The 23,843-nt window shown below is 40.8% G+C and overlaps 1 protein-coding gene across 4 annotated transcripts; it reads right to left on the reverse strand.

Moving 5' to 3' along the window:
- Nucleotides 1-4,996: 4,996 nt before the first annotated feature.
- SLC35G1 (solute carrier family 35 member G1) lies at nucleotides 4,997-21,099 on the reverse strand. Of its 4 annotated transcripts, none has more exons than XR_004027746.1 (3): nucleotides 20,861-21,093; nucleotides 8,434-8,567; nucleotides 4,997-7,711 (listed from the first exon to the last, which is right to left on the reverse strand). XR_004027746.1 is itself a non-coding variant. In XM_004087572.3 (3 exons), the coding sequence occupies exons 1-3, from the start codon at nucleotides 21,036-21,038 to the stop codon at nucleotides 13,628-13,630; spliced, it is 1,047 nt and encodes a 348-aa protein (XP_004087620.1). In that variant the 5' UTR covers nucleotides 21,039-21,099; the 3' UTR covers nucleotides 13,500-13,627. The 4 variants fall into 4 exon arrangements, 3 of the variants coding, with proteins under 3 accessions (XP_004087620.1, XP_003255287.1, XP_012361120.1); XM_004087572.3 differs by lacking the exons at nucleotides 4,997-7,711; nucleotides 8,434-8,567 and adding exons at nucleotides 13,500-14,366; nucleotides 16,367-16,547 and having other exon boundaries at nucleotides 20,912-21,099; XM_003255239.3 differs by lacking the exons at nucleotides 4,997-7,711; nucleotides 8,434-8,567 and adding exons at nucleotides 13,500-14,366; nucleotides 16,367-16,547 and having other exon boundaries at nucleotides 20,861-21,099.
- Between the last annotated feature and the right edge of the window lie 2,744 nt (nucleotides 21,100-23,843).

A 23,843-nucleotide genomic window follows, 5' to 3' on the forward strand; every position in this document is an offset into this window, starting at 1 on the left:
GGAAAACCAAATTTCAAAAAAATGGGTGAGTCCATCAGAAAATTACCAACTTTTAATTTCTTTGATCAGAGGCTTTAAAAAAAAAGTTAACAATTCTTAATTAAAGTTACTTTCGATTACAATTAATTGAAGGTAATTACAATTAATTTCCATTAATTTCTCAGTTTCTGGATTTTAAACATTTTTCTTGTTAACTTTCTCCAGATTTTTTTTTTTGGCTATCCATTACGTTATTGTGAAAATCTGAATAAGGTTGGCATAATAGATGATAGCACTGTATTGATGTTAATGTTCTGATTTTGCACATTTTACTGTGCTTATTGAGAGAATGTCCTTTTCAAGGAAATATACACTGCAGGACTGTAGAAGTGCAATGGTCAATTTTATGTGTCAATGTGGCTAGGCTATGGCACTCAGTTGTTTGGTCAAACACCAAAATAGATGTTGCTGGAAAGGTATTTTTTAGATGTGATTAACATTTAACTCAGTAGACTTTGAGTAAAGCAGATTGCCCTCCGTAATGTGAGTAGGCTTCATTCAATCAATTGAAGACTTTAAGAACAAAGACTGAGGTTTCCGGAAGAAGGAATTCTCCTCAAAATTGCAACATAGAAACCCTGCTTGAATTTCCAGCCTGCTGCTCTATGGAATTCAGACTCAAGATTGCAATATTGACTTTTACCTTAATTTCCAGCCTGCTAGGCTGCCCTATGGATTTCTGACATGCCAACCCACACAATCCCATAAGCAAATTTCATAAAATATATGTCTACTTTCCTTCTTCTCCTCCTCCCTGTATGTTCTTCTTTCTCTCTTTCATTCATTCATATATATATATATAGAGAGAGAGAGAGAGAGAACTGTGACCCCCGACTATACAGAGGTAAATGGCTTCATGTTTTCAACTTACTCTCAAATATTAACTCTAGGGGAATCTGGGTAATGGGAATTCTTTGTACAATTCTTGTAGTGTTTCTGTAATTCTGTAGTTCTGAAATTATGTCAAATTAATTATGTAAAATTAAAATTATGTAAAAATAAAAAGTTAACAGCAATGTTTATTTGAAAGCCAGTTTGGAACTTAGCTTTTCTCTTATATATAAGCATATAAACTTGGCTACATTCCCGAGGTAGCTGACAAAGACCAATTTAACACATAATGTAGCTGAAATACTGTGCCTTCCCACAGGGATTAAATAGGAAGAAAGCAAGACCGTTTTAACAGTGATTCAACCAGAAGGGAAAACATTGAGATTGAGTAACAAATTTTAATTCATCTTTACTTGGGTGGAAAAACGATTGCACAGTTTAATATTCAATTGCCAATGTGGAAAATGGGGGTAAAAAACAACAGCTGGTGGGTTGAGGAAAGAATGGTTGATAAAGAAGAAACAAGTGCTTGGGTGTACCTAGAGAGGAAGGGAGGAGATTTTTAAGGGAGGTTTTGTTTGATGTGGTTTAATCAGAAGAAATTTGAGCATATTTATACACAGAGGATGCAGCTAGGGTTGAGTGAATAGTTGAAATAATATCAGAGAGAAACAAATGGGATCTTCAGCAAGCAGTGTTTTTTAAAATTTTATATACCATCAATTTGTTTTAATAGTAAAACTGGAGGACCAATATAAAGTTGTTGACTTTTATATTTGCCAAGTGAAGACTTTAAACACACACACACCCACACACAGCCACCCAAACAATGACTATCCACTATTACCATAATTTCATAAAGGGTAAACACTAATACATAAAAGGCAAAATGTAAACACTTACTAGATTTAGCATGGTGTTCTTATTTCACTGAGGACTGTTTTATGGACTCTGACTTTTTAAGTTAGTCTTGGCTGAGCATCCATAAGCACCTGTCTATCCTGGTAACCTGTGCGAAGCCTGCTGAAGAGGGATGTTCTCAAACACACACTTCGGATGGTGGTACATCCTCGTCTCCTCCATTGTGACTTTGGTTCTTCCGAGGGATCGCTTCCCCTTATCTCCATAGGTGATCCAGGTAAGCCCTGACCTGGCTCTAGGTTCCGGTTCCTCCTCCTCCCAAGGGCAACCTTACAAGTGGAACTGTGGCACCCGCCTCCACTGGCTTTACTGAAATTGCATGTTTATCTTCCAAGTTTTTGAATACTTTTTATCACCAATTCTGCCCTTTGTTAATGTTCAAACCCACTTATCTCTTTCTGGTTAGTGGAGCTTTACTTGTGTTTTCGCCTTGCTCATCACCTCACCATTGCTTCTCATAGAATTTTTTGGCTGGAGACATGTATTAGCACCTGTTTCTGTTTCTCTAATTCATGTTAGAGGCCTCTTACCTTAACAGGGAACAGCTGGTTTGGCTACACACCTTACTGGTGAGATTAGTGCCATTCCCCTGTGCTTTGTTTAGGACCTTTCCTGATCCACAACCTTTAGGGTAAAAGTCCAAGGCAATTCACGTCCTCATATCTGTAAATGAAAAGCATGAGATCAATTAGAAAATGTTTGCTTTGGGTCAGACAGACTGTGTGTGTTGTGTGCTTTGTCCTCTGTCCTTTTTTAGCAATGTGACTTCACACAAGTTTCTTAAACTCGCTAAGTCATCTTTCTCATTTGTAACACAGAGAAAATAAGAATCTCAAAAGCCTTTTCCAGGGATCAAATGAGAGAAATATGTAAGGAGCTTTGACATGTGCTGGCACATGGCAGGGCTCAAGAAATCGTGCCTGCTGTTAGAACCCTCCTTTCTTCCTAGCACTTTCTAGAACTATGCTGTCAAACATGCCAACTACTAGTGTCACTGAAACACCACGGGTTCCGTCTAGGTCCTGCTGCTTGCTGCACCGAAAGGCAATGACTGAGACAATGAGTATTGCCAAGGAAGAAGGCTTTAATTGGGGGCTGCACCCAAGGAGATGGGGATTCAGTCTCAAATCCATCTCTCTGACTGACTAAAATTAGGAGTTTATATAGCAGGGAAGACGTTACTATGTCTGAGAAAACAGGAACTCGAGAGGCGTAAGGAAGCAATCATGATGAATGAGGGGCCTGGCGTTTCATTGTGTGGATGCAATGATGTGGTTTCAGTTCTTTGATACTTCGTGAGAGGCCTGGGGATCCTTTTCTGAGGAAGGAACTCAGATACAAACAAGGGCCAATTTCTATGTTTATCCAAAAACAACTGTCTATGGGACTATTAGGTCATTTCACTAGCCATATGTACCCACTGAGCACCTGAAATGTGGCTGGTCTCAGTTGAGATGTGCAGTAACTATAAAACACACATTAGATTTTGAGGCTTGGTATGATGGAAAGAATGTATCTCACTAATAATTTTTTATATTGATAACATGTTGAAACAGTAATATTTTGGATTTATTGGGTTAAATCAAATATATTATTAAAATTAATTTCACTTGTCTTTTTACATTATTTAATATGGCTTCCAGAAAACTAAAAATTACATGTGTAGCCTGCAGTGTAATTCTACTGGACAGCGTTATTTTAGAATCCTGATTTTTGTCTGTGAAATAGGTTGACAAATTGATGTATGGGATCTTTCTTCAGAGATCACTCCTGGATATGACCCCATTGTCCATCTGACATCCCTGCGGAGGATGGCATGTTGTCTTTATGACTTCTTTGGCCTTAAACATCTGCTTTGTACTGTTTCTTGCTTTTCTCATGCAATTAGAAGATTAAAGATCTTAATAAGATAGACAGATGTCATCTGAAAAAGGTTGGCCAGATAGCCCATCATATCCCCAAGGATCGAGTCATGAAGAGATGGGAAACCTGCTTGTTAGCATATAGGTGGCAAATATTGGGTATTAATTAAGATTAATATTTAATAATTGCATTTGGGTACAAGTAAGAGAAACAATTTTTTTTTTTTTTTTTTTGAGACAGAGTCTGGCTCTGTCACCCAGGCTGGAATGCAGTAGTGCCATCTCGGCTCACTGTAACCTCTGCCTTCTGAGTTCAAGCGAGTCTCCTGCCTCAGCTTCTCTAATAGCTGGGACTACAAGGTATGACCACCATGCCCGGCTAATTTTTTGTCTTTATTAGTAGAGACTGGGTTTTGCTATGTTGCCCAGGCTGGTCTCCTAAGCTCAGGCAATCAGCCTGCCTTCACCTCCCAAAGTGCTAGGATTATAGGCGTGAGCCACTGCACCTGGACTAGAAACAAATTCTAACTTAATCACAAGTAGGGAATTAATCGGAAGGATAGTGGGGATCTCACAGACTTGATGGAAGAGCTGGACGACTGGGCATCAGGAGGGACAGGACCCAGTCTGTCTACAGGATTTCCATAGCCAGCACGCACGGCCCTTCTCTCTGAGCACTGCCACTGGACAGCTCAAGGGTGCACCTTCTGCACTTGAGACCCTGCTCATGATTCAAATTACAGAGAGAGATAAACCTGACTTGGCTGAGCTCAGATCATGGGCCTGCCCACTTCCTAGGCCACTGGGGGTAGGATTCTGAATTGCCAGCTCCATCAAAACTAGGGACTTAGATTTCAGCAGTTCCCCAAAGGAAGGGGGTTATGGCAGAAACAATGCTTTAGATTCACCAAATTCTGTTGCTATTGTTCTTTTCCTCTTCCTGAGCACAAAGGAAAACTTATTTCCTACCCTCCTTTTAAGTTAGGTTAAAGTCAATGGCATTTGGGTAGAAACGATGTTCTCTGTCAAGACTGTTGACATAAAATCTTGGTAAACTTGGAGGCTACCTGTATAAGAAGTCAGGATCATCGGGGGAAGGGGCCTGGAGCCTAATCACCACTTAAAGGAGAGATACTGTAGAGACTTTGCAACTTACATCAGACTGTGAGGGAATCGAGATATAAAACTATTTTTTAAGACTCTGAGATTTGGGGTGTTGTCTGTTATAGCAGCCAGCATAATTACTCAAATACAGGGATATTATTTCAGACAAAAGGGGATGAGGGAAGCTGGGAACACATTCTATCTCTCTAGGAAGAGCAACAATAACCAAAAACATAGTCTTATTTGTGAAACAATACAAATTTTATTAATATACAATTGGAAATTTGACAGTTTAGGGAATCAGCTACTCAATCTTTTGATTCTCTTCTGCACTTATGGTATATGAGAAGCCAGATTATAATCACATAGTTACTTGATAACACAAATATACAAAGAACAAGGAGTGCTGATTTTATAATGTAGTGTTCAGGGACATGAAGACTTGACTGTGTACTCATTGGGCCATGTTTCTTAAAATGAAGTTCAAGAGTCCCTCAAACCAGAGTCCATAAAGCCCAGGATAAATATGACACATCTGCCTAGGGTACCAAAGATTTGGGGAATCAAAAGCTAAATAACTGAATTGGTAATTTAAAAAAATTTTTACACTAAAACACACAGATATATTATTAATTAGGATGCAAAAAATTGCATGGATTTTTTTTTAAAGCATGAAGCCTCCAAGAGGATTTGAGCTTGAAGTGGGCAGCTTTAGGCTTAGGGTAAGCAGTAGAATAGTGGAGTCAGGAGCACAGGCTTGGAGTTGGACAGACCAGGGTTTTGAGAATAAGACTCTTGACACTTACTAGCTACGTGATCTTCAAAAAGTCATGTAACTTGTCCAAGCTCTATAACCTCAGCAATATAATGAAAATAAACAGGCTTGTTGCAGGGACTGAAGGAGCCAGACCACAAAACTAGCTAGGACAGACACCTGAAGGATACAGTAAAGAATGGTGGTTAGCGCAGCTGTGATGGTAGCTATGCCTCCAGATTCTTCTCAGCTATTAGGGGAGCTTTTGGGAGAAAAGCTGGGAACTCACTATCTTGGTGTATCTCATCTCTACAATGGAGCAGGCCTGCCAGAGTCACTCTCCTGTCCTTTCTCCTGAGGCTGGCCACCTTTCTTCTGATTGGCACACTGCACCTGTAGAAACAGTCTGGGGAAGTTACGGCTGAATGTGGCTGGCCCAGGGTTCACTTCTGTATATTCAGATGACTGTGTATAGCTCCATTCTTTCCTGCTTGGAGGCCACAGGAAGCCAGCTCATGCCTAGGCTCTTGGGCAACATCTTGCTGTAGCCCACGCAAACTGATCATATAGTCCATATATGTCATGTTTGCTTCCAATTATGACCAATGTGAGGGCTTGACAATATTTGGTGTTTCCTTGCATTGGCTAGGTTTATGGCTACTGCCCAACAAATGTTGATTAGTAGATTGGAAGAAATAAAACTGAAATATATGCAGTGTTGTCATCACCTTCTATTCTTTCACTTCTAGCTCTTGCTCTAGGAGGGGAAGGGGTAAGGAGGAAGGAGGACATATGTATCCCTAAATCCCGAAGTCAAAAAACAATCCTTTCTCCACCACAGTGACAAATGACTCCCTATTCTGCATTCTACCACCCTCAAGTATGGAGGCAGCATGAAGTATCGGAAAGGGCAAGGTCTTTGGAGTCAGGCAGACCTCATGGCCCAACCTCATCATTTACTAGTGAGGGGACTACAATTTAGCAGGTAGGTAACCCCATTTAACCTCTTTGAACTTCAGTTCCCAATCAGTCTATCTCCCAAGGTTGGTGAGGGAACGAGACAAAGATTAAGAAGCTCTTGGCTGGGATGAGGTTTATTCAATAAATGTTAGTGTCCTTTCCAAGTAAAAATTGTTTTGGTGCCATAGGAAGGCAGACATCTGAATTAGGGCCACACAACGCTTCCTCGGATCTTGGAGGATATAATCCTATTAAAAAGGTGAACTTCAGTTTCACCTTTGTATTCTCTTCAATCATGGAGCATGTGGGAATTTAAGTATAGTCTGCAGACTCTATGAGGCAAAAGAGGAGGGAGCAAAAGGAAGTCAGTAAGGTGAGTCAGGGTGACAGCCCAGATTAAAGCAGTAAACATCTCTCTATGCATGTATGTATGTATGACGTAATGTATATATGTAGCTCCCTATGTCTTTTACTCCTTTTCTTTCTCCTTTCTTTTCCATCAAGTCACCTTTTTATTTTTGTTTCACCAATTTTATTTTATTTTATTTTTACTACGTTATTTACCCATATGGTTCAAAATTCAAAAGGTGTAAAAGGGGATTCAGTGGAAAGTCTCCTCTCACCTTGCCCTTCAGCTGCCAAAGCAACCAATGTTAACAGTTTCTTGCATATCCTCCTGGAATATTCTGTTTACCCTCTTTTTATACAAATGAGCACATAACCATGATATGAATTTTGCTTTTTCACTTCACAATTTTGGACATTATTCCACACCCATATATGGAAAGCTTCCTTGCTCTTCTTAAATTTATTTTTAATTGCATTATATTTTATTTTGGGTATATACCATGACTTATTTAACCAGTACTCTACTGAGGGAATTCAGGCTAGTTCCATTTTTTCTTGCTATTACAAATCAGGCTGGAATAAACTTGTACATATCATTTTGCACATGAGTAAATCTGATAGATGGTGCCAAATTGCCCTTCCTAGAAGTTGTACCAATGCACACATGCTGCAAAGTACCAAAGACTTCTGACTTTCCCAAAATGCACATAGAAAGGAACTAAAGCACATAAACAGGAAATGTGTTCATCTGTTGTATCTTGTACTGTCACCCAGGCCAGAGTGCAGTGGCGTGATCATAGCTCACTGCAGCCTTAAACTCCTGGACTCAAGTGATCTGGCCACCTTGGCCTCCCAAAATGCTGGGATTACAGGTGTGAGCCACTGTGCTGGCCTTGAAAGATAATGTAATTATATGTTAATATACATAACACTTTAATAAAAAATAACTATTTTCCAAAAAAATTAGTGAGAAGTGTGGCATTGCTTTTTATTTTTGCAAACCTGGCTTGATAGATAATAGCTGTATTCTCCTATCTGCTTCTGCATTCAAGCTGTTGCAATTTCATGTCTAATAGCCTCTGGAAAGCTCCACTGTATACTTATGAAAGAATGATTGTGAAACAGGCTAATAACATTCTTAGTATTGTTATTAAAATAGTTTTGACATCACAAACACTTTGAAAGGGTACTGAGGACTCTCAGAGCTATCCAAACCACACTTTGAAAATAGTTGGTTTAGACCAACTTTATTATATTTTATTATTCTTATCCCCTATATATTTAATTTTTGCGAATTTTATCTGTCACAGGCTAAGAAAAGCCCATGAAAATGTCCTACCTTTTGTTGATTTTTGTTCTTTTGAGGTGTTTTGCTTTATGTAATTGTGATTGTGTATAATGTGGTACATACATATCCAAGACAATTATATCATTTATATTTTTATTTATTTTTTTAGTGACTTAAAACAGTAATAACTGGTTTCTTTTTCTCACAAATCTGCAATTTGAGCAGAGCTCAGGAGGTAGGAGGAGGGCTTGTCTCTGTTCCACACAGCATCAGCTGGGGCAGCTCACCTGAGAGTTAGAGGATCCATTCCCAGCGTGCACACTCACCTGGCTGGCAGGCTCATGCTCGCTATCAGCTGGTAGTGCAGATGGGGCCAAGTGTCAGGGCCTCAGTTCCTCTCCACATGGGCCTCTTCATGTGGGCTTCTCCATGTAGCCCAGGCTTCCTCACAGCAACGTGGCTGATTTCCCAGGGGGAATATCAGAAGAAAGAAAACGTTAGTCCATTCTGAATAATGCTATTGCTTTGAATTCAATTCTAATATTATTGAGCTAGCACCTACTATAATCATAGAAAAAATCAAATATAGTTGTATTATTAGTTTCTCTCTTTCTGGTATGTTCTTGGCACATGCAGCTTAATCTTAAATCATGGCCAAGTATACTTGGAACAGCTGTAAGAACAGCCAGGTTCTTATATCTTCAGATACAGGCCTTCTGGTTAGTAATGCACTCCTCTGGCCTGGCCTTTCCATGTACTTCTGCTGCACCATGGAGCTCCCAACCCTGGCATGGTACTTTCGTGCTGCACCATTCACCTGAACACATTTCCTCCTGCCCAAGACTACTTGTGCTCAACTATGGTTTTATACTTTCCTGACCCCACCCTGGCAAGTAATCGTGAATCTAGCTTACTTCCTTTGCTTCATCAGACTTACTGGTATTAATCTCACATGGTTTCTAGAATCATGAAAGTTTAGTAGAAGAGACCCAGGCTCTTTCTCTAGTAATGACATTTCCTGAGCCCAGTGGAACGTTTTCCTGTGTACTGGGCATCTCTGCTACATTTACTGCCCTCCCTTGATACCAAGTATGTCTTCTCCTTACCCTCTTGCTATAAAGCCCACCCCTGAATTTCCAGGAGATGAGAAGTGCCAAGGTTCATGGGCTGTGAATTGTTTTCCCAGATCCAGCTCCAAACTTAATGTTCAAATAGGCTAAAACGTGGATCCATCATTGTGGATCAGAGTCTCTGATAGGTTATCTTGCAGAATTCTAGGTGAATATGGTAGCTGTATTAGATCTGATATAAGGCACCAAACAGGGCATAAAACAGCATGCTTAGGGTAGTGTCCAGGATTCGTATATCCAATCTTCACCCATATAACCAAATTCTAATGCCCATTATTGACCATGGATCCATACACACCTAGATCAGAGATCAGGGTGGTATCAAGAACATCTGGCTCTCCTCCCACTAGAATGCCTTCGAGAGACTAATTATGCTTACTGGGTGCAACAGGTAAGAGGCTAAAAGAACCATACTGAGTACATAGTGCATGGGAAACACACATAAATCAGGCCCATTCCCCAGGTCAGAGCCAAGCATAATACCCATATAAGACCAGAGCTAGGGCCAGAACTGGAAAGGTGGCAACACCTGCACATGAAAGGACTGGTGATCCTTGGCAGCCCTACATGGGAAGATCAGCTAGGAAGTGAAAGCTGTCCAACAGCACAATCCTGTGCTAGCAGGAGGGGGCCGAATGGAGTTTGCACTCTGATAGGCATGTTCCTACGGTTCCTGGTGAGGCTGCTCAGGAGTAAGGACTCTGGTATAAGCCTCATTTTGAAGAGGAGAGTGGATACTCAATTCTACAGTCTTAACCACAGTTCAATACTTAATGTTTTCATCCATCTTAATGGTCTACAAGCCCTTCTATGGCACTCATTTGCAAGAGGGACTGGGCAAGTGAGGAAAACAGGCTCAGGTGCATCAGGTGATTTGCCCAGCTGAAAAGTGGTAAAGCCATACTAGATCTTCAGATCCTAATCCCATGCTTTACCCACTCTTCCATGATGGATTATGTGGATAGGAGAAGCTAGAGTCCAGAAGAAACAAAAGCCTAAGCTGAGCCATTGGAGGCTAACAGGCCTTAGAGGGTAAATAAGAGAAGGTAAGGACAGGGGGGAAATGCAGAGGAAGGACTCTACCAGCAAACATGGGAGCTAGTGGTAAGACTGATCTGAGTATCCCATTTGTGTTGGGATGTAGAAATCCGGTTGGAGAAGTGGGAGTAGGGCCAGATGAAAATTTGACGTGATATGGTGTGTAAATAAGGCATCACTGTGGTTTCAATGAGAACCAGAGTAACAGTGAAAACAGGGCTTTAGGAACATTAAGCTGGCACTGAGACAGGAATCAGAGTGGAAGAAAGAGTCTCGAGGCAGGTAACCAGTATACTGTTGTGGTAATTCAGGTGTAAGATGCTAAGTCTTGGACTAAGATGGTAGCAGTGGAAATGGTGAGGAAAGAATGAATCCACAAGACAATAAGAAGACAATAAGACAAGAAGAAGAAAGACTCTTCAGGATTTAGTAACGGATTAGCTACAGGAACAAAAAGTACAGAGTTCAAAGCTGCTTTAAGTTCTCAGGATCTAGAAGAATGAAGGTCTCACTAACACAGAAGATTAATGCCTTTATTTTGGATAAACAGATTACACTGTTCATCTGACCCTCTTGATAGTACAAGTGAGTCAGATAAACAGTTTAAACCTTGAGATTATATCCCAGCTGAATGGCTAGAGGTCAATCTCCCATAGAAAATATATTTTGAAGCATAGGGTTGAAAGGGAAATAAGTTATATGTTTGCTAAATCATAACAACCAACATATAGCTTTCTTTTATATTATTTTATTAGTACTTATAAAAACAATTTATGAAAATATTTTCCTTTTCAAGATATAGAAACTACACTCAGCAAAATATACATACCCATAGTTGTTACAATACCTATCCTTGTATACACCTTGGACATTGTGTTTAGGAATCATACCCTGTAAGGGCTAGAAGAAACATTTTCTCTAACCTGTTACATAGTGTGACATTCAAGTATTTAAACTCCATTGTTGGAACAAAACATGTCTCTAGTGTATGGGCCTAAAGGGATTTAACTTTCTAGGTGCCATTGATTCTTTCATTGTGCAAGGTAAAGAACTGGAAGAGGGTTCCCTGAGAGTTAATTCACCTTAGGTGGCTCAAGTAGTGGTTTACCGTCCATACTTTACCATGGAACTAAGGGAGGGAGGAGGGCCATGGAAATTCAACTTGGGCAGTTCTCTCTATCATCCCTATCTACGAAGCATGGCCCCTGTGTGATGATTTCTGAGACCTCTGCGTTCTCAAATGCTCTGATTCCGTAATTATCTAAGATAGTTGCAGAATGATGTTTTTGCAAGTCTAAATTCCAATACTGTAAATTAGGTGGAACAGAGATGACTCACCTACATAGACTTCATTTAGGATTTGTCAGGTGTCAAGGCAATTGATAAAATCAGCAAGCCAAAAATTCCCCCATTGGAACTATTGGAAAAGATTCTTTCTCACCAAGGTACGAATCCCAGAAGCCAAGTTCCTCTTTGCTTTGGAAAAATTATGATGAGAGGGTAGGAAAGAGCCTATAACCTTTCAACTCTGCAGGCTTAAGATGGTAACAGATGCTTCATCTGACACAGTAACAGCTGGAGGCTTTTGCAACCTCACCAATAAAGGGTTCATTACAACAAATAATCATTTATGTATACTCCCTAAGTCCTGACTAATCTCCCAAGCTTTTCTAGATATTAAATTCTCTCTAACTGCAAAGTATTGGTCTGATGAAGTTCCAGATGTAAAACGTGCTGTTTGAATTCATGGCGTTAGTGTCATGGTGCTGCATCATGGTATGGCACTGACATTTAACATCATGCTGATAAACTAGAATTTATAGTGATTTTATTTCAATGCAGGAAACTATGAAAGTCAATCAAACATGGATTCACAAGTCTTTACATTTAATGTATAACATAGAGCATTATTACATATAATTTCATAACTATAAAAATAAGTTTAATACATTACCATAGTTTAAAAAATTACTTTAAAAACATATACTCCAAAGTCTTCTATTTCATTTAGAGAATAAGGGAGGTATCTATTAGGGTGAATCATATGAAACTATGATTTTTCTTTTTTTTTTTTTTTTGAGACAGAGTCTCGCTGTCGCCCAGGCTGGAGTGCAGTGGCGCTATCTCGGCTCACTGCAAGCTCCGCCTCCCAGGTTCACGCCATTCTCCTGCCTCAGCCTCCCAAGTAGCTGGGACTACAGGCGCCCGCCACCGCGCCCAGCTAATTTTTTGTATTTTTAGTAGAGACAGGGTTTCACCATGGTCTCGATCTCCTGACCTCGTGATCCACCCGCCTCGGCCTCCCAAAGTGCTGGGATTACAGGCGTGAGCCACTGCGCCCGGCCAAAAACTATGGTTTTTCTAAGTTAAAATAGTAAAATCTTGGCAATTACATATGGTTCAACCTAATAAGATCCTGAGAAAATTTTATTTGGCATCACACTATAAATTCAAGGGGAATTTATAGAAAATCACATTTCTAGTGAAGAAAAAACACTTCAGGATGGAAACGTGCACACTGGTCATGCCAAGATTTCTCTTTGTGATTTAAAGATCTGAAATCTTGGAATGTTAAGAAGAATTTAGTGCAGTTTCAAAAAAAAGTGAGGACAATTAAAATTATAGAATGCTAGCTGCAGTTGCTAATGCCACTGAAACAAAACTACTAGCCAAATTTGGCAATTTAAGTGTTTTAGAGGTAACATAATAAAAATTCCAGCATTAAAATGAAAAGGCACAAATATGAGTTACAAGTATGATAATCATTTATAAAATCCTTGAAAATAAGGCCAATTCATTTGTATTATTAACACCATTAAGCAGGCACCTATTCTAAGCTTCAACTTCATCCTCCTAAATAGAATAAGGTTGCAAATGAATTATCAACATAATACTAATTATAGCAGCATTATCAATTGTCTTGAAGGCATAGTATATAAAAGATCATGGTGGTAGAACCAAGTTTCTTAGGCTCTACACTGCTAAAGGAATATCTAAAATAGCCTCCCTACCCATATCCCATCAGTACCAAAAATACATTTTAAAAATTACATATAATATTACTAGCCATAAAATTTTTTGGTTTTTCTTCAAACAAGGAGCTCTCCTCTCACCAACTTGACCCCAACAAAAAAAACAAACCAAAACCAAAACCAAAGCTACTAAAAAATTGTTACACCAAACAGACTAGCTATTCTTAACTAAAGACATACTATATTCAAAAATAGTACTTTAGGCAATTTATTAAATATAACCAATGAAGCAAATGCAGATTTTCCAGATGTGTGCGTATGCTGTATGTGAATTAGGTGATGGTGTACTTGAAAAAAATATGTATTTCGGCAATGATGCTTCATTTGGAACTTTGGTACCATTTACGAATGGCCGCTCCAACATTACTGGCTACTACACAGAGAGCACCACCCACTGTCCACCATGTTGGCACATTATTAAAGAAAATAATCTGAAAGATAAAAGCAAAGACCACATCCATTGTCTTCATTATTGCTACTGGCCCTGCTTTTTCTATTTGAAGTGCTTTTGTGATAAAAATCTGACCCCCCAAACCAAAGAGCCCAATGAATATGAGAAATAGCCTGTCCAACCCACAGTAAGGCAGACTCCACTCTCCTAATACAGAGAGGATGATGACACTTTCAACAAGGCCAAGTACTACATAATACCAAATGCTCAAAAAGTAGTCCACAGATTTTCCCATTTTTCTTAGGATAACTAGAGTCGATGCAGCAAATACGGCACTTCCAATTGCTGCGAATGTTCCCTTAAGGTGGCCTGAATAGCTTTCTTCCATCCCCGAAGTGTCGGAACCAAACAAAAATGGTGGTCTCACGATAAGGATCACTCCAGTGATTGTGAACACGGTGAAAAGAGCATCCCAAGGGCTATATTTTTCCTTGAGACATATCCAAGCAAATATGGATGTAAACACTGGACTGCTAAACGTGATAACTGTGGCATCAGCGAGGGACATTGTCTGGTAAGCATAGTATATAAGCATCATGGCAGTAGAACCAAGGACTCCTCTGAGAATGAGGAAAATTCGTTGACCTTTTGGGCCTATAAACCCAGTTCTGTAAATTCAAATGAAGAAATGCATATTAAATGAAATTAATATTTGTTTTTAAATTACAATTTGTAATTAAACATTATTTTAAAAGTACTAAATATCAAAAAATAAGGGAATAGTAAATTAATTATAATATCCACAAATGAATATTATATACCTTTTAAAAATAGTGTTTTCTAAGTATAGTTAATGACAGTAAAGTGTTCACAGTAAAAGCAAAACCAGTGCAAGTGAATTATATACATAGTAAAATTATAATTCAATTAATATAGATATTTATCCCATGTATATGTATATATATGCTTGCAAAAAGGACAAAAAGGAAAATAAATGTTAATCATGTTTATATCTTAATAAACTCATAGGTAATTTTCCTTCTTTGTATTTATTTTCTCCAAATTTTCTATAAACATATCACTTTTATAATAAATACAATGTCAAGATTCAGCTGCCCTGTATAAGGAAACTTAGACCCAGCTAACGCTCATCCTCAATCTCATGAATTTTTCTATAAAACTTGAAACACTGCTAAAATTTATTTTAGTCATTGAATATGAGACAAGTTTTCATTGTTCTCATGAGGAAAGAGTCAAAACGCCCTGAAAAAGAACATGTAGTGTTTGTCAAAGTATGATTACTGCTATTCTATTCAAATTCTTTTTCAATAAATATTTACTAAGTACCCACTCTGTGTAGGTTCCTGGCTAGATGCAACTTGCTGACGTGTGCCAGGGCTAGACTTCATTAGATTATCATCTAGGCTACCCCAGGTATCTTGGAGTTAAAATGAAAGCACGGTCACATTTGGCCCATACTTTGAGAAGCAAAGAGTCTTCCATGATAATAAAACATAAAATGGGTCAAAACAGATTAGGACCATGGATTTTAACAACATTCTTCCAGTGTCCTTCCCCTGACAACATCTTTATTTCAAAATGGGGGAGATGATTATGTTAGCATCAGTGTTCTGCTGCTACCCTTAGAAATTTCTAAAGCCCTACCATCATTTCTTAAAATAGTGTGACTTGTCCACATTGACAGAAATTTGCAGATATTAACAGATTTTCACTTTTCCCACCAAATCCTCAGGATATGGAGTGAAACTATTCTAAGTGAATCCGCACCATGTTAGAGATACAAGAAGACTTTGGTGCCAAGTGACTAAAGCTTTTCATTTGGGGTATAGGCTTTTTTGCCCAAAGAGACAAAGAGCCAGGCAGCCACCAAGGACCCAACTGGTCTCTCTCTCAGGGTTCTAAATACACTGAGGTATATGGAGGTCACAATAGTTGAAGGAGGCATAATTTTAACCCAGGGAGGGTAGGGAGTTCAACAGGGAAGGAAAAGAGGAATTGGGTTGGGAGAGAACAGAGAGGGCGGAATAGAGACAATTTTCATACACTGTTACACTCTACACAAGGCACTCTGCCCTATAATAAATCTTATTTGACCCTTGGAATCAACTTGTAGGGCAGAGGTCACACAGTATCATTCCCTCCAGTTTACAAAAGAAGAAACTAAATACTAAAGTAACCTTGCTCAGGGTTACCCCATCACCTTTTGAGGAATACCTAAATATTATTACTATAATCTTCTATTTGCCCTGGTAAGAGAGCAGCCCCTTCTAAAAAAACTTCTGACACTAGGATACACTATTACTTCTTTTCATTCATTTTTTTTTTACTTCCAAACAGTAGTTATGCCAAAAGAAAGAAGGGAGGGTGATACAAGACAGGAGGAATTATACAAAGAAAGCTCTGTTTTCAAAAGGGGAGGTGGTGAACAACAAAATTTCTTTCTCCCCACTTTGTTGGGTATGTGGTTTATGCTTATGGTAGAATCTTCTGTGGGTGGATGCTTATGACTTTTCATTAAGCAGAGCCAAGGGGCATAGGAACTGGTAAGTATATGAGAGGAATAAAGCAGATAGAGTAATTATAGGCAGGTGAAAAGATATACACACATTTATTAATATCTTCTACTTTGCAGTTAAAAAATACTTACTTTCTGTATATTAAGCAAGGGATAACAACTAGCATTTGGAACACACATCGAAATGCACTAATCTCTACAGCATGGACGTCTTGCACTTTTTTAACAAATAAAGAGCTCAGTGAGAAAAGGAAGGCAGACAATAATGTGTAAAACAAGCCAAGTCCAGGACAGGGTGCTTTCTTCTTGGCTTCTGAAAAAGATTAAATTCCGGTTAGTCCTTGCTTCCAAGTGTATGTGTTATCATTTTTCACTTAGAAACTGAGAAAAATGGAACAGTGTCAAAGGTCAACAGGCTTTATTACCTCCTAAGCATATCATTTCTCTGGGCCTGTACCATTTTCCCCATCAATTATGAAGAACCATAGATGAGGACAACAATTTAAACCTGCATTTTTAAAATGCCGTTTCGCCCTATCAAATGGATTTCCTATGGCTCACTGAAGAATCATCCTCACTTACAAGTCAAGAAGTAGAACGCTTGCCAAGATGGTGAGAGAAATCTTTAAGAAACACTTGTCAAGATGGCAAGTAAAAAATCCTTCCAAATGATATCTTATGCCACACCTCACTGGCGAAATTGGCTTTATGAAGAAAGTGTTCTTTTCTGGAAAATGGGTTATAATTGGGTTATACAGTTTTCTGTTGATTATTTGACTTCCCCCCACAAGTCTGTGAGCTCTTCCAGGGCTGGGATCTTGCTGTCTTGTTCATGCCTGGCACATGGAAGACACTGGATATTCAGTGAATGAAAGATGAGAGAACTTCAGGGAAAGACCCAAGAGTCTAACACTATCGGCAACAGCATAATCTGGGAAGGTTCTCCATTTTGTTATTTTGAGCTGTTAATCTAATCTATATTTAACTTTTCATGCTTCATGACTTATCTTCCCATTCAGAGCACAAACTCCTCAAGGCGAGGGTGTGGGTTATCCAGCCCTTTGGATGCCAAGTGCTTTGTACAGAACTGCCATCTAATCCCTACTCTTGGCTTCATCTGAACCAGGAAACCAGTGCTTTCTCCAGGCCATCAAGTATTCAGTCATTAATGACAATCTGTGTGAGCTTTAAACTTGTTTAGCCACTTCCTATGTCTTAGTTTCCTACACAGGAGTAGAACCTGCTTTCAGTCTTACTCCTCTGTCATTCAGAGAGCAAAAGCAGCAGGGTGGGCAGAGAATGCCCTAAAACAAAGGCCACACACTGAGGGATATATTCTTTTTTGAAATTAACACAAAAACAGGGTTGAGGATAAGAAGGAAACACAAGTGGCCCTCATTGATTAAGGGCACAGTGGAACTGAAGGGTGAGTGGATATGAGCAATTTGTAGGAAAACTCGTATTATCATTCCAATCTAGGACTTTACAATGTGATAGCTATAAAACAGTATTGTGTAATATTTTTTTAAAAATGCCCTTCTCTGATAAATGTAAACACCAGGTAATACATTTACACATCCTCAGGTCAGTGAGATGACTCTGCAAACTGGGACCAAAGTATGCTGATGCACAGGCTTTCTGGGGCATTCTACAGCCTGGCCTTTTGGTCAAAGGCACCATTCTCTACCTCTTCCTGTTCTAGGTGCACAGCTGAAGACACTGCTTTGGAACTAGTAGTAGTCCTTCCCTTAAGATGCCAGAATCCTCATTCTGTTCTGTATCCATGTGCTCGTATACTGCAGAAAAAAACTGCACACACGCAGCCCATGAGAAGGAAGCTTTAGAAGACTTCCAAGTGAAGCACCACAAAATACATGCCTTGGCTGTGGTCAGCCTTAGGGTTTGGCCTCTGAAATTTCAGAATTCAGTTCCAAATAAAACAGTTTTTCTTAAAAGAAACTCAACCCCTACATAGAAACTCCACCCTCAAACAGAACAGAACGAGAAGATCAAGGACAGAAAACATCTCCCTGCTCTCTGTTTCAAGTATCTTCTCCAACATAAACTTGTTAATTTTTCCCCAGGAATATTTTAACTCTTTAAAAATGTAATTGCACCCCCTTGGCCCTAATGACCTTTTCCCTTAAAACACATATACATGTATTTTCTTGCCTATAAACACTTAAGGCTCATGCTTTCCAACTGGGAAGGGACAGACATTAGAAGGCCTCGCTGCATTTGATGATTTGTTAATGAGGGTGAGGACTGGCTCCACTCAGACAAACCTCAGTTTCTTACTAAATCATTTCAATCCTGTCAATGGAGATAGGCATGACTAGCATAACTGAAAGAGGCATTTGTTTAGGTTCCATATTCATACCCACTGCAAGCATATCTAATAATTTGGTAACTCAAATTATTCAAATTAGGTAAGTGGCCATGGTGTAATTTCCTCACTTAGAAGAAAACTGAAAAGTTACTCAGCTTCTCTATCCTCTGCTTTAAGCTGGTGATTCGCAATCCTGGTTGGGAATTAGAATCACCTGAGTAACACTTTTTAATTCCCGGGTGCAGTGGCTCATGTCTGTAATCCCAGCACCTTGGGAGGACAAGGTGGGAGGATCTCTTGAGCCCAGAAGTTTGAGACCACCCTGGGCAACACGGGGAAACCCCCTCATCAGTGCAAAAAATACTTTTAAATTAGTCGGTGTAGTGGTGTGTGCCTGTGGTCCCAGCTACTCAGGAGGCTTAGATGAAAGGATCGAGTAAGCCCCGGAGGTCGAGGCTGCAGTGAGCTGTCATCACGCCAATGCACTACAGCCTAGGTGACAGAGTAAGACCCTAACTCCAAAAAAAAAAAAAAAATTAATTCTCAAGCCCCATCTCAGACCCACCGAAATAGAATCTCTGTAACTCTAAAAGGCTCCACTGGTTTGAGAACCACTGCTACTCTCGATCACTAACTCCTTCCAGAGGATGTGAGGCACAGGCCTAAGAAACTACTCCTTGCTTCAGTGTAAGACCCACATTGTCCCTGAAGAAAGTAAGGAGATGTCTTGGGACAGCTGTATGTGTCTGTTAAGGTCATCCAAGAATGTAAGACATATGGATAACAGTTCCAACCAGAACTTGAAAAAAGCTTTGTTGAGATAAGCAGTTAGAACAAGAGGTGTCACAAAGTTCAATGACAACAGTAAAGTGTTTTTATGTCGATTTTCTTTCCAAAATATTATCTTGTCACCTTACAATAACTAAGTCTTACTGGTAGAAACTTTCTTTGAAGTTAAACACCCACAAGATTCTTAGATACACTCACATAAGTTTCTCATCTTGCCATGAGCTGCCTGGGAGTAGAGAATTCCTCTTCCATTCGCAAAAAGGGGAAACTTTAAGAGTTTGCATGGACTGATACAGCATGCCACCAGAAGGACATTCAGCCAGAGGGTGATAGGTGAGAAACTGACCTTTTCAAAGGCTGCTTATCTGTTCAATTCAGCCTGGCATAACCCCTGTTCTAGAGGCACCAGCCCATTTATAAATGATCACAAGTCTGATCATTTCGGTTTGCCTTTAGGACAGAAATGGTGCAAGAATAGTCTTCCTAGAGTCTGTCTCTCTAACTTGGGGAAAGTGCACAAAGGGAGGAGGGGAAAGCGCAGTGAGAGGAGAGGAACAGAAATCCAGGGTCACACTTGGGGGAGGTGACCCAGAGGACAAGGTGGTGCAGGCCGTGTAACTGTCCTAAAAAGAGATCTGCCTATCCCCTTCTTCTTGCAGGAAGCTGCTCCTGGTAGATGGTCGACTTCTAAGAGGAATGTGCTTGAAGCAGCACTTGTGGCCAGTGGAAAGGGCCCTAGGCCGGTATATGGCAAGCTGGGATCCTAACCCTGTTGCTCCCTGGACATGGGCCCCATCTCACCCCCACGTTCCACATCTTGGAGGAGACAAAACAAACGAAAATCCAAAAGCCCTCACCTTCCTGGGCCTCACTTTGCTCATGTGTCGAAGGAGGGGGACTGAACATAAAGTGTTCTTCACGAGGGGTCCCTGGCTTTGGGGACAGGGCTGTGAGCTTCTTAACAAGATATGCCTTGTTCTGCATCGTTTGCTAAAAAGTCCTTGTATCCCTAAAGGTTAAAAACTAGTGGTCCCACTTATCTCTGCTTTTCCAAGATTCTAAAACTCTAGGACGAACATTTTTTCTAGACTCGATGCTTTTCAGCTTCCTTTTCGGAGAGAACCCTTAACCACCGGGATCACTTTTCAGGGTCAGCTTCCTCGCAACGTCGCCCCACTGCAGGATGGCCTCTCTCGCTGACCCCCCACCTACGACCTAGGGGAGGGAACGCCAAACTGCAAACTGACTCCACAGCCCTGCCCCGACACTAATTACAGTAGCAGCCTCGGAATCCCAAAAGGACTGCAAACAATCGGAAAGTTTCTTCCGTCTTAGCGCCGGCTGGGGCTCCGGGAATTCCGCTTTGCAGCCCCCCAGCTGACAGCTCGAGGGGTTTCCCGAGCCCCGGGCAGGGTGGGGACGGAGGCGCGGTGGACACTGTGCCCGGGTTGCGGGGACCCCAACCCGCCGGCGCTCGCTCCAGAGCCCGGTCCACACCGCGCACTCACCCGGCTCCGTGCGGGAGCAACACGGCGAGGAAAGGCAAAGCCAGCAACTGCCGCGGTCTGGCGCCCCAGCTGCCTCGGCGGCCGCCGGCTCCTCAGTGGCGTCCGGGGGTGCATCGTCCGTCAGCGGCAGCCCGGGCTCCTCGAGCTCCGCGACCCCGGTGCTGTCCTGAGGCCGCATCTCGAGGCACGCGCTCTACCACCGACCGGTGCCGTCTGGCGCCAGCAGCAGCGCCGGGGCTGCCGGCTCTTCCGGCGGGCGATGGCGCCCGTGCGCATGCGCGTCCGACCCGCACCCTCCCCCAAGGAGACCGCGCGCGTCCTCCGCTGGCCTCCTAACCTGGGGAGACCCGCCGCCTCACTGGTCGGGCTGTGGTGCCCACAGCTGGCCCTAAGGCGTCCAACCCTCTGCTGCGTTCAGGCTAGATGGCCCAGCTGCTTGGAGCCATCCTTGGCAAGTCACACTGAACCTGTCTGTCATGGCACAGACAAGGAGGGGCGCTGGGTTCCCAAGCCCGGGCGCCCGGGGGTCCTGTGGCCTCCTTTTCAGGAGGCTCAAACAGTGGGCGTTTGTTTATTGAAATAGCCACGCATTCAGCACCTCTGGGATACCCCGAAGATTTTACAAAGCACTATGCTTGTTTTTAAATGGTCTAAGGTTTGTTTTGTTTTGTTTTGTTTTGTTTCCCGTGTTGTCTCTTTGCCGCTTACCAAGGAGGGTGGAATTTTGCTGTTTTGGGAAATATTTTTAAGAAAGAATTAATGTGTAATTATAGGAAAATATATCTATAAGACTGACCAGAACCCATTTATATGTTCTTTGCAGGAGTAGGCATGCGTTATTGATCTTTGGTTTTCTTTTCTTAAATGGAAATATCCTAATTTGGCCAGATGTAAGATTCAAGTAATGTGATGTAATTAGACCCGGTAAAAGATATATGTCCTTTGGCCTGGGATTCACTAACAGCCTCTTTTTGTTTAGCTAATAATTCTTTTTCCATCTCTTTGCTTCCTTTATATGTGGAAGAACAGTCTTTGTACAAAGATGAACGTATCTAAACTAAGTCCAATGCCAAGCAGATCACCAAAGGAGAGTGAAGTTTGCCTTTACTCAGACATTTGCACATGGTGATCCACAGCTGAAACAGTTTTAGACTTGAAGTCAGGAATCTTAGGTTCTGGCCCTGAGTGTGTGACCTCAGTCACCACTGTATCCCTCGAAGCCTTGATTACCTCCTTTATTTAATAGCGATCAAGTATTTCCCTTCCTGCTTCACAGAGTAGTTATGTAAATAAAATGCAATGATGTAGGCAAAAGCATAATATCACCTGGAAAACACTATGCTAGAAAATCAAAGTGTGTTTTAAACTAGGGTCAGCATATAATTTATCCTCCAAACTGGACCTTTTTTTTTTTTTAAGAGTAAAAGGAGGAGCTCTTTTAAAAGTTAACAAGGGAATAGGCATAAACTGGGACTGTCCTAGGCAAACTGAGACAAATGGTAACTTGAATTCTAACTTGATTAACACATACTTTTGCTTTGTCTTAAAAGAGAATTTAAGGCTGGGCACGGTGGCTCAGCCCGTCATCCTAGCACTTTGGGAGGCTGAGGTGGGAGGATTGCTTGAGCTTAGGAGTTTGAGACCAGCCTGGGCAACATAGACCTTGTCTCTATCAAAAAACCATAATAATACTTTTAAAAGAATTTAAGGCTACTTACAAAAATATCTGTAATAGGGTTTTTTTTATTATTATACTTTAGGTTTTAGGGTACATGTGCACAATGTGCAGGTTTGTTACATATGTATCCATGTGCCATGTTGGTGTGCTGCACCCATTAACTCGTCGTTTAGCATTAGGTATATCTCCTAATGCTGTCCCTCCCCCTCCCCCCACCCCACAACAGTCCCCAGAGTGTGATGTTCCCCTTCCTGTGTCCATGAGTTCTCACTGTTCAGTTCCCACCTGAGTGAGAACATGCGGTGTTTGGTTTTTTGTCCTTGCGATAGTTTACTAAGAATGATGTTTTCCAGTTTCATCCATGTCACTACAAAGGATATGAACTCATCATTTTTTATGGCTGCATAGTATTCCATGGTGTATATGTGCCACATTTTCTTAATCCAGTCTATCGTTGTTGGACATTTGGGTTGGTTCCAATTCTTTGCTATTGTGAATAGTGCCGCAATAAACATATGTGTGCATGTGTCTTTACAGCAGCATGATTTATAGTCCTTTGGGTATATACCCAGTAATGGGATGGCTGGGTCAAATGGTATTTCTAGTTCTAGATCCCTGAGGAATTGTCACACTGACTTCCACAATGGTTGAACTAGTTTACAGTCCCACCAACAGTGTAAAAGTGTTCCTATTTCCCCACATCCTCTCCAGCACTTGTTGTTTCCTGACTTTTTAATGATGGCCATTCTAACTGGTGTGAGATGGTATCTCATTGTGGTTTTGATTTGCATTTCTCTGATGGCCAGTGATGATGAGCATTTTTTCATGTGTTTTTTGTCTGCATAAATGTCTTCTTTTGAGAAGTGTCTGTTCATGTCCTTCGCCCACTTTTTGATGGGGTTGTTTGTTTTTTTCTTGTAAATTTGTTTGAGTTCACTGTAGATTCTGGATATTAGCCCTCTGTCAGATGAGTAGGTTGCAAAAATTTTCTCCCATTCTGTAGGTTGCCTGTTCACTCTGATGGTAGTTTCTTTTGCTGTGCAGAAGTTCTTTAGTTTCATTAGATCCCATTTGTCAATTTTGGCTTTTGTTGCCATTGCTTTTGGTGTTTTAGACGTGAAGTCCTTGCCCACGCCTATGTCCTGAATGGTATTGCCTAGGTTTTCTTGTAGGATTTTAATGGTTTCAGGTCTAACATGTAAGTCTTTAATCCATCTTGAATTAATTTTTGTATAAGGTGTAAGGAAGGGATCCAGTTTCAGCTTTCTACATATGGCTAGCCAGTTTTCCCAGCACCATTTATTA

This window comes from Nomascus leucogenys, chromosome 3 (genome assembly GCF_006542625.1).
Source record: "Nomascus leucogenys isolate Asia chromosome 3, Asia_NLE_v1, whole genome shotgun sequence".
NCBI lineage: Eukaryota > Metazoa > Chordata > Mammalia > Primates > Hylobatidae > Nomascus > Nomascus leucogenys.

Excerpts from the sequence above, each read along its gene's own strand:
- SLC35G1 (XM_003255239.3), bottom strand. The coding sequence starts at position 21,038 with ATGCGGCCTCAGGACAGCACCGGGGTCGCGGAGCTCGAGGAGCCCGGG. Across the intron at positions 16,548-20,860 it reads TTGCTCCCGCACGGAGCCGG|AAGCCAAGAAGAAAGCACCC; the intron begins GTGAGTGCGCGG and ends AATCTTTTTCAG. Across the intron at positions 14,367-16,366 it reads CCTTGCTTAATATACAGAAA|AACTGGGTTTATAGGCCCAA; the intron begins GTAAGTATTTTT and ends TTGAATTTACAG.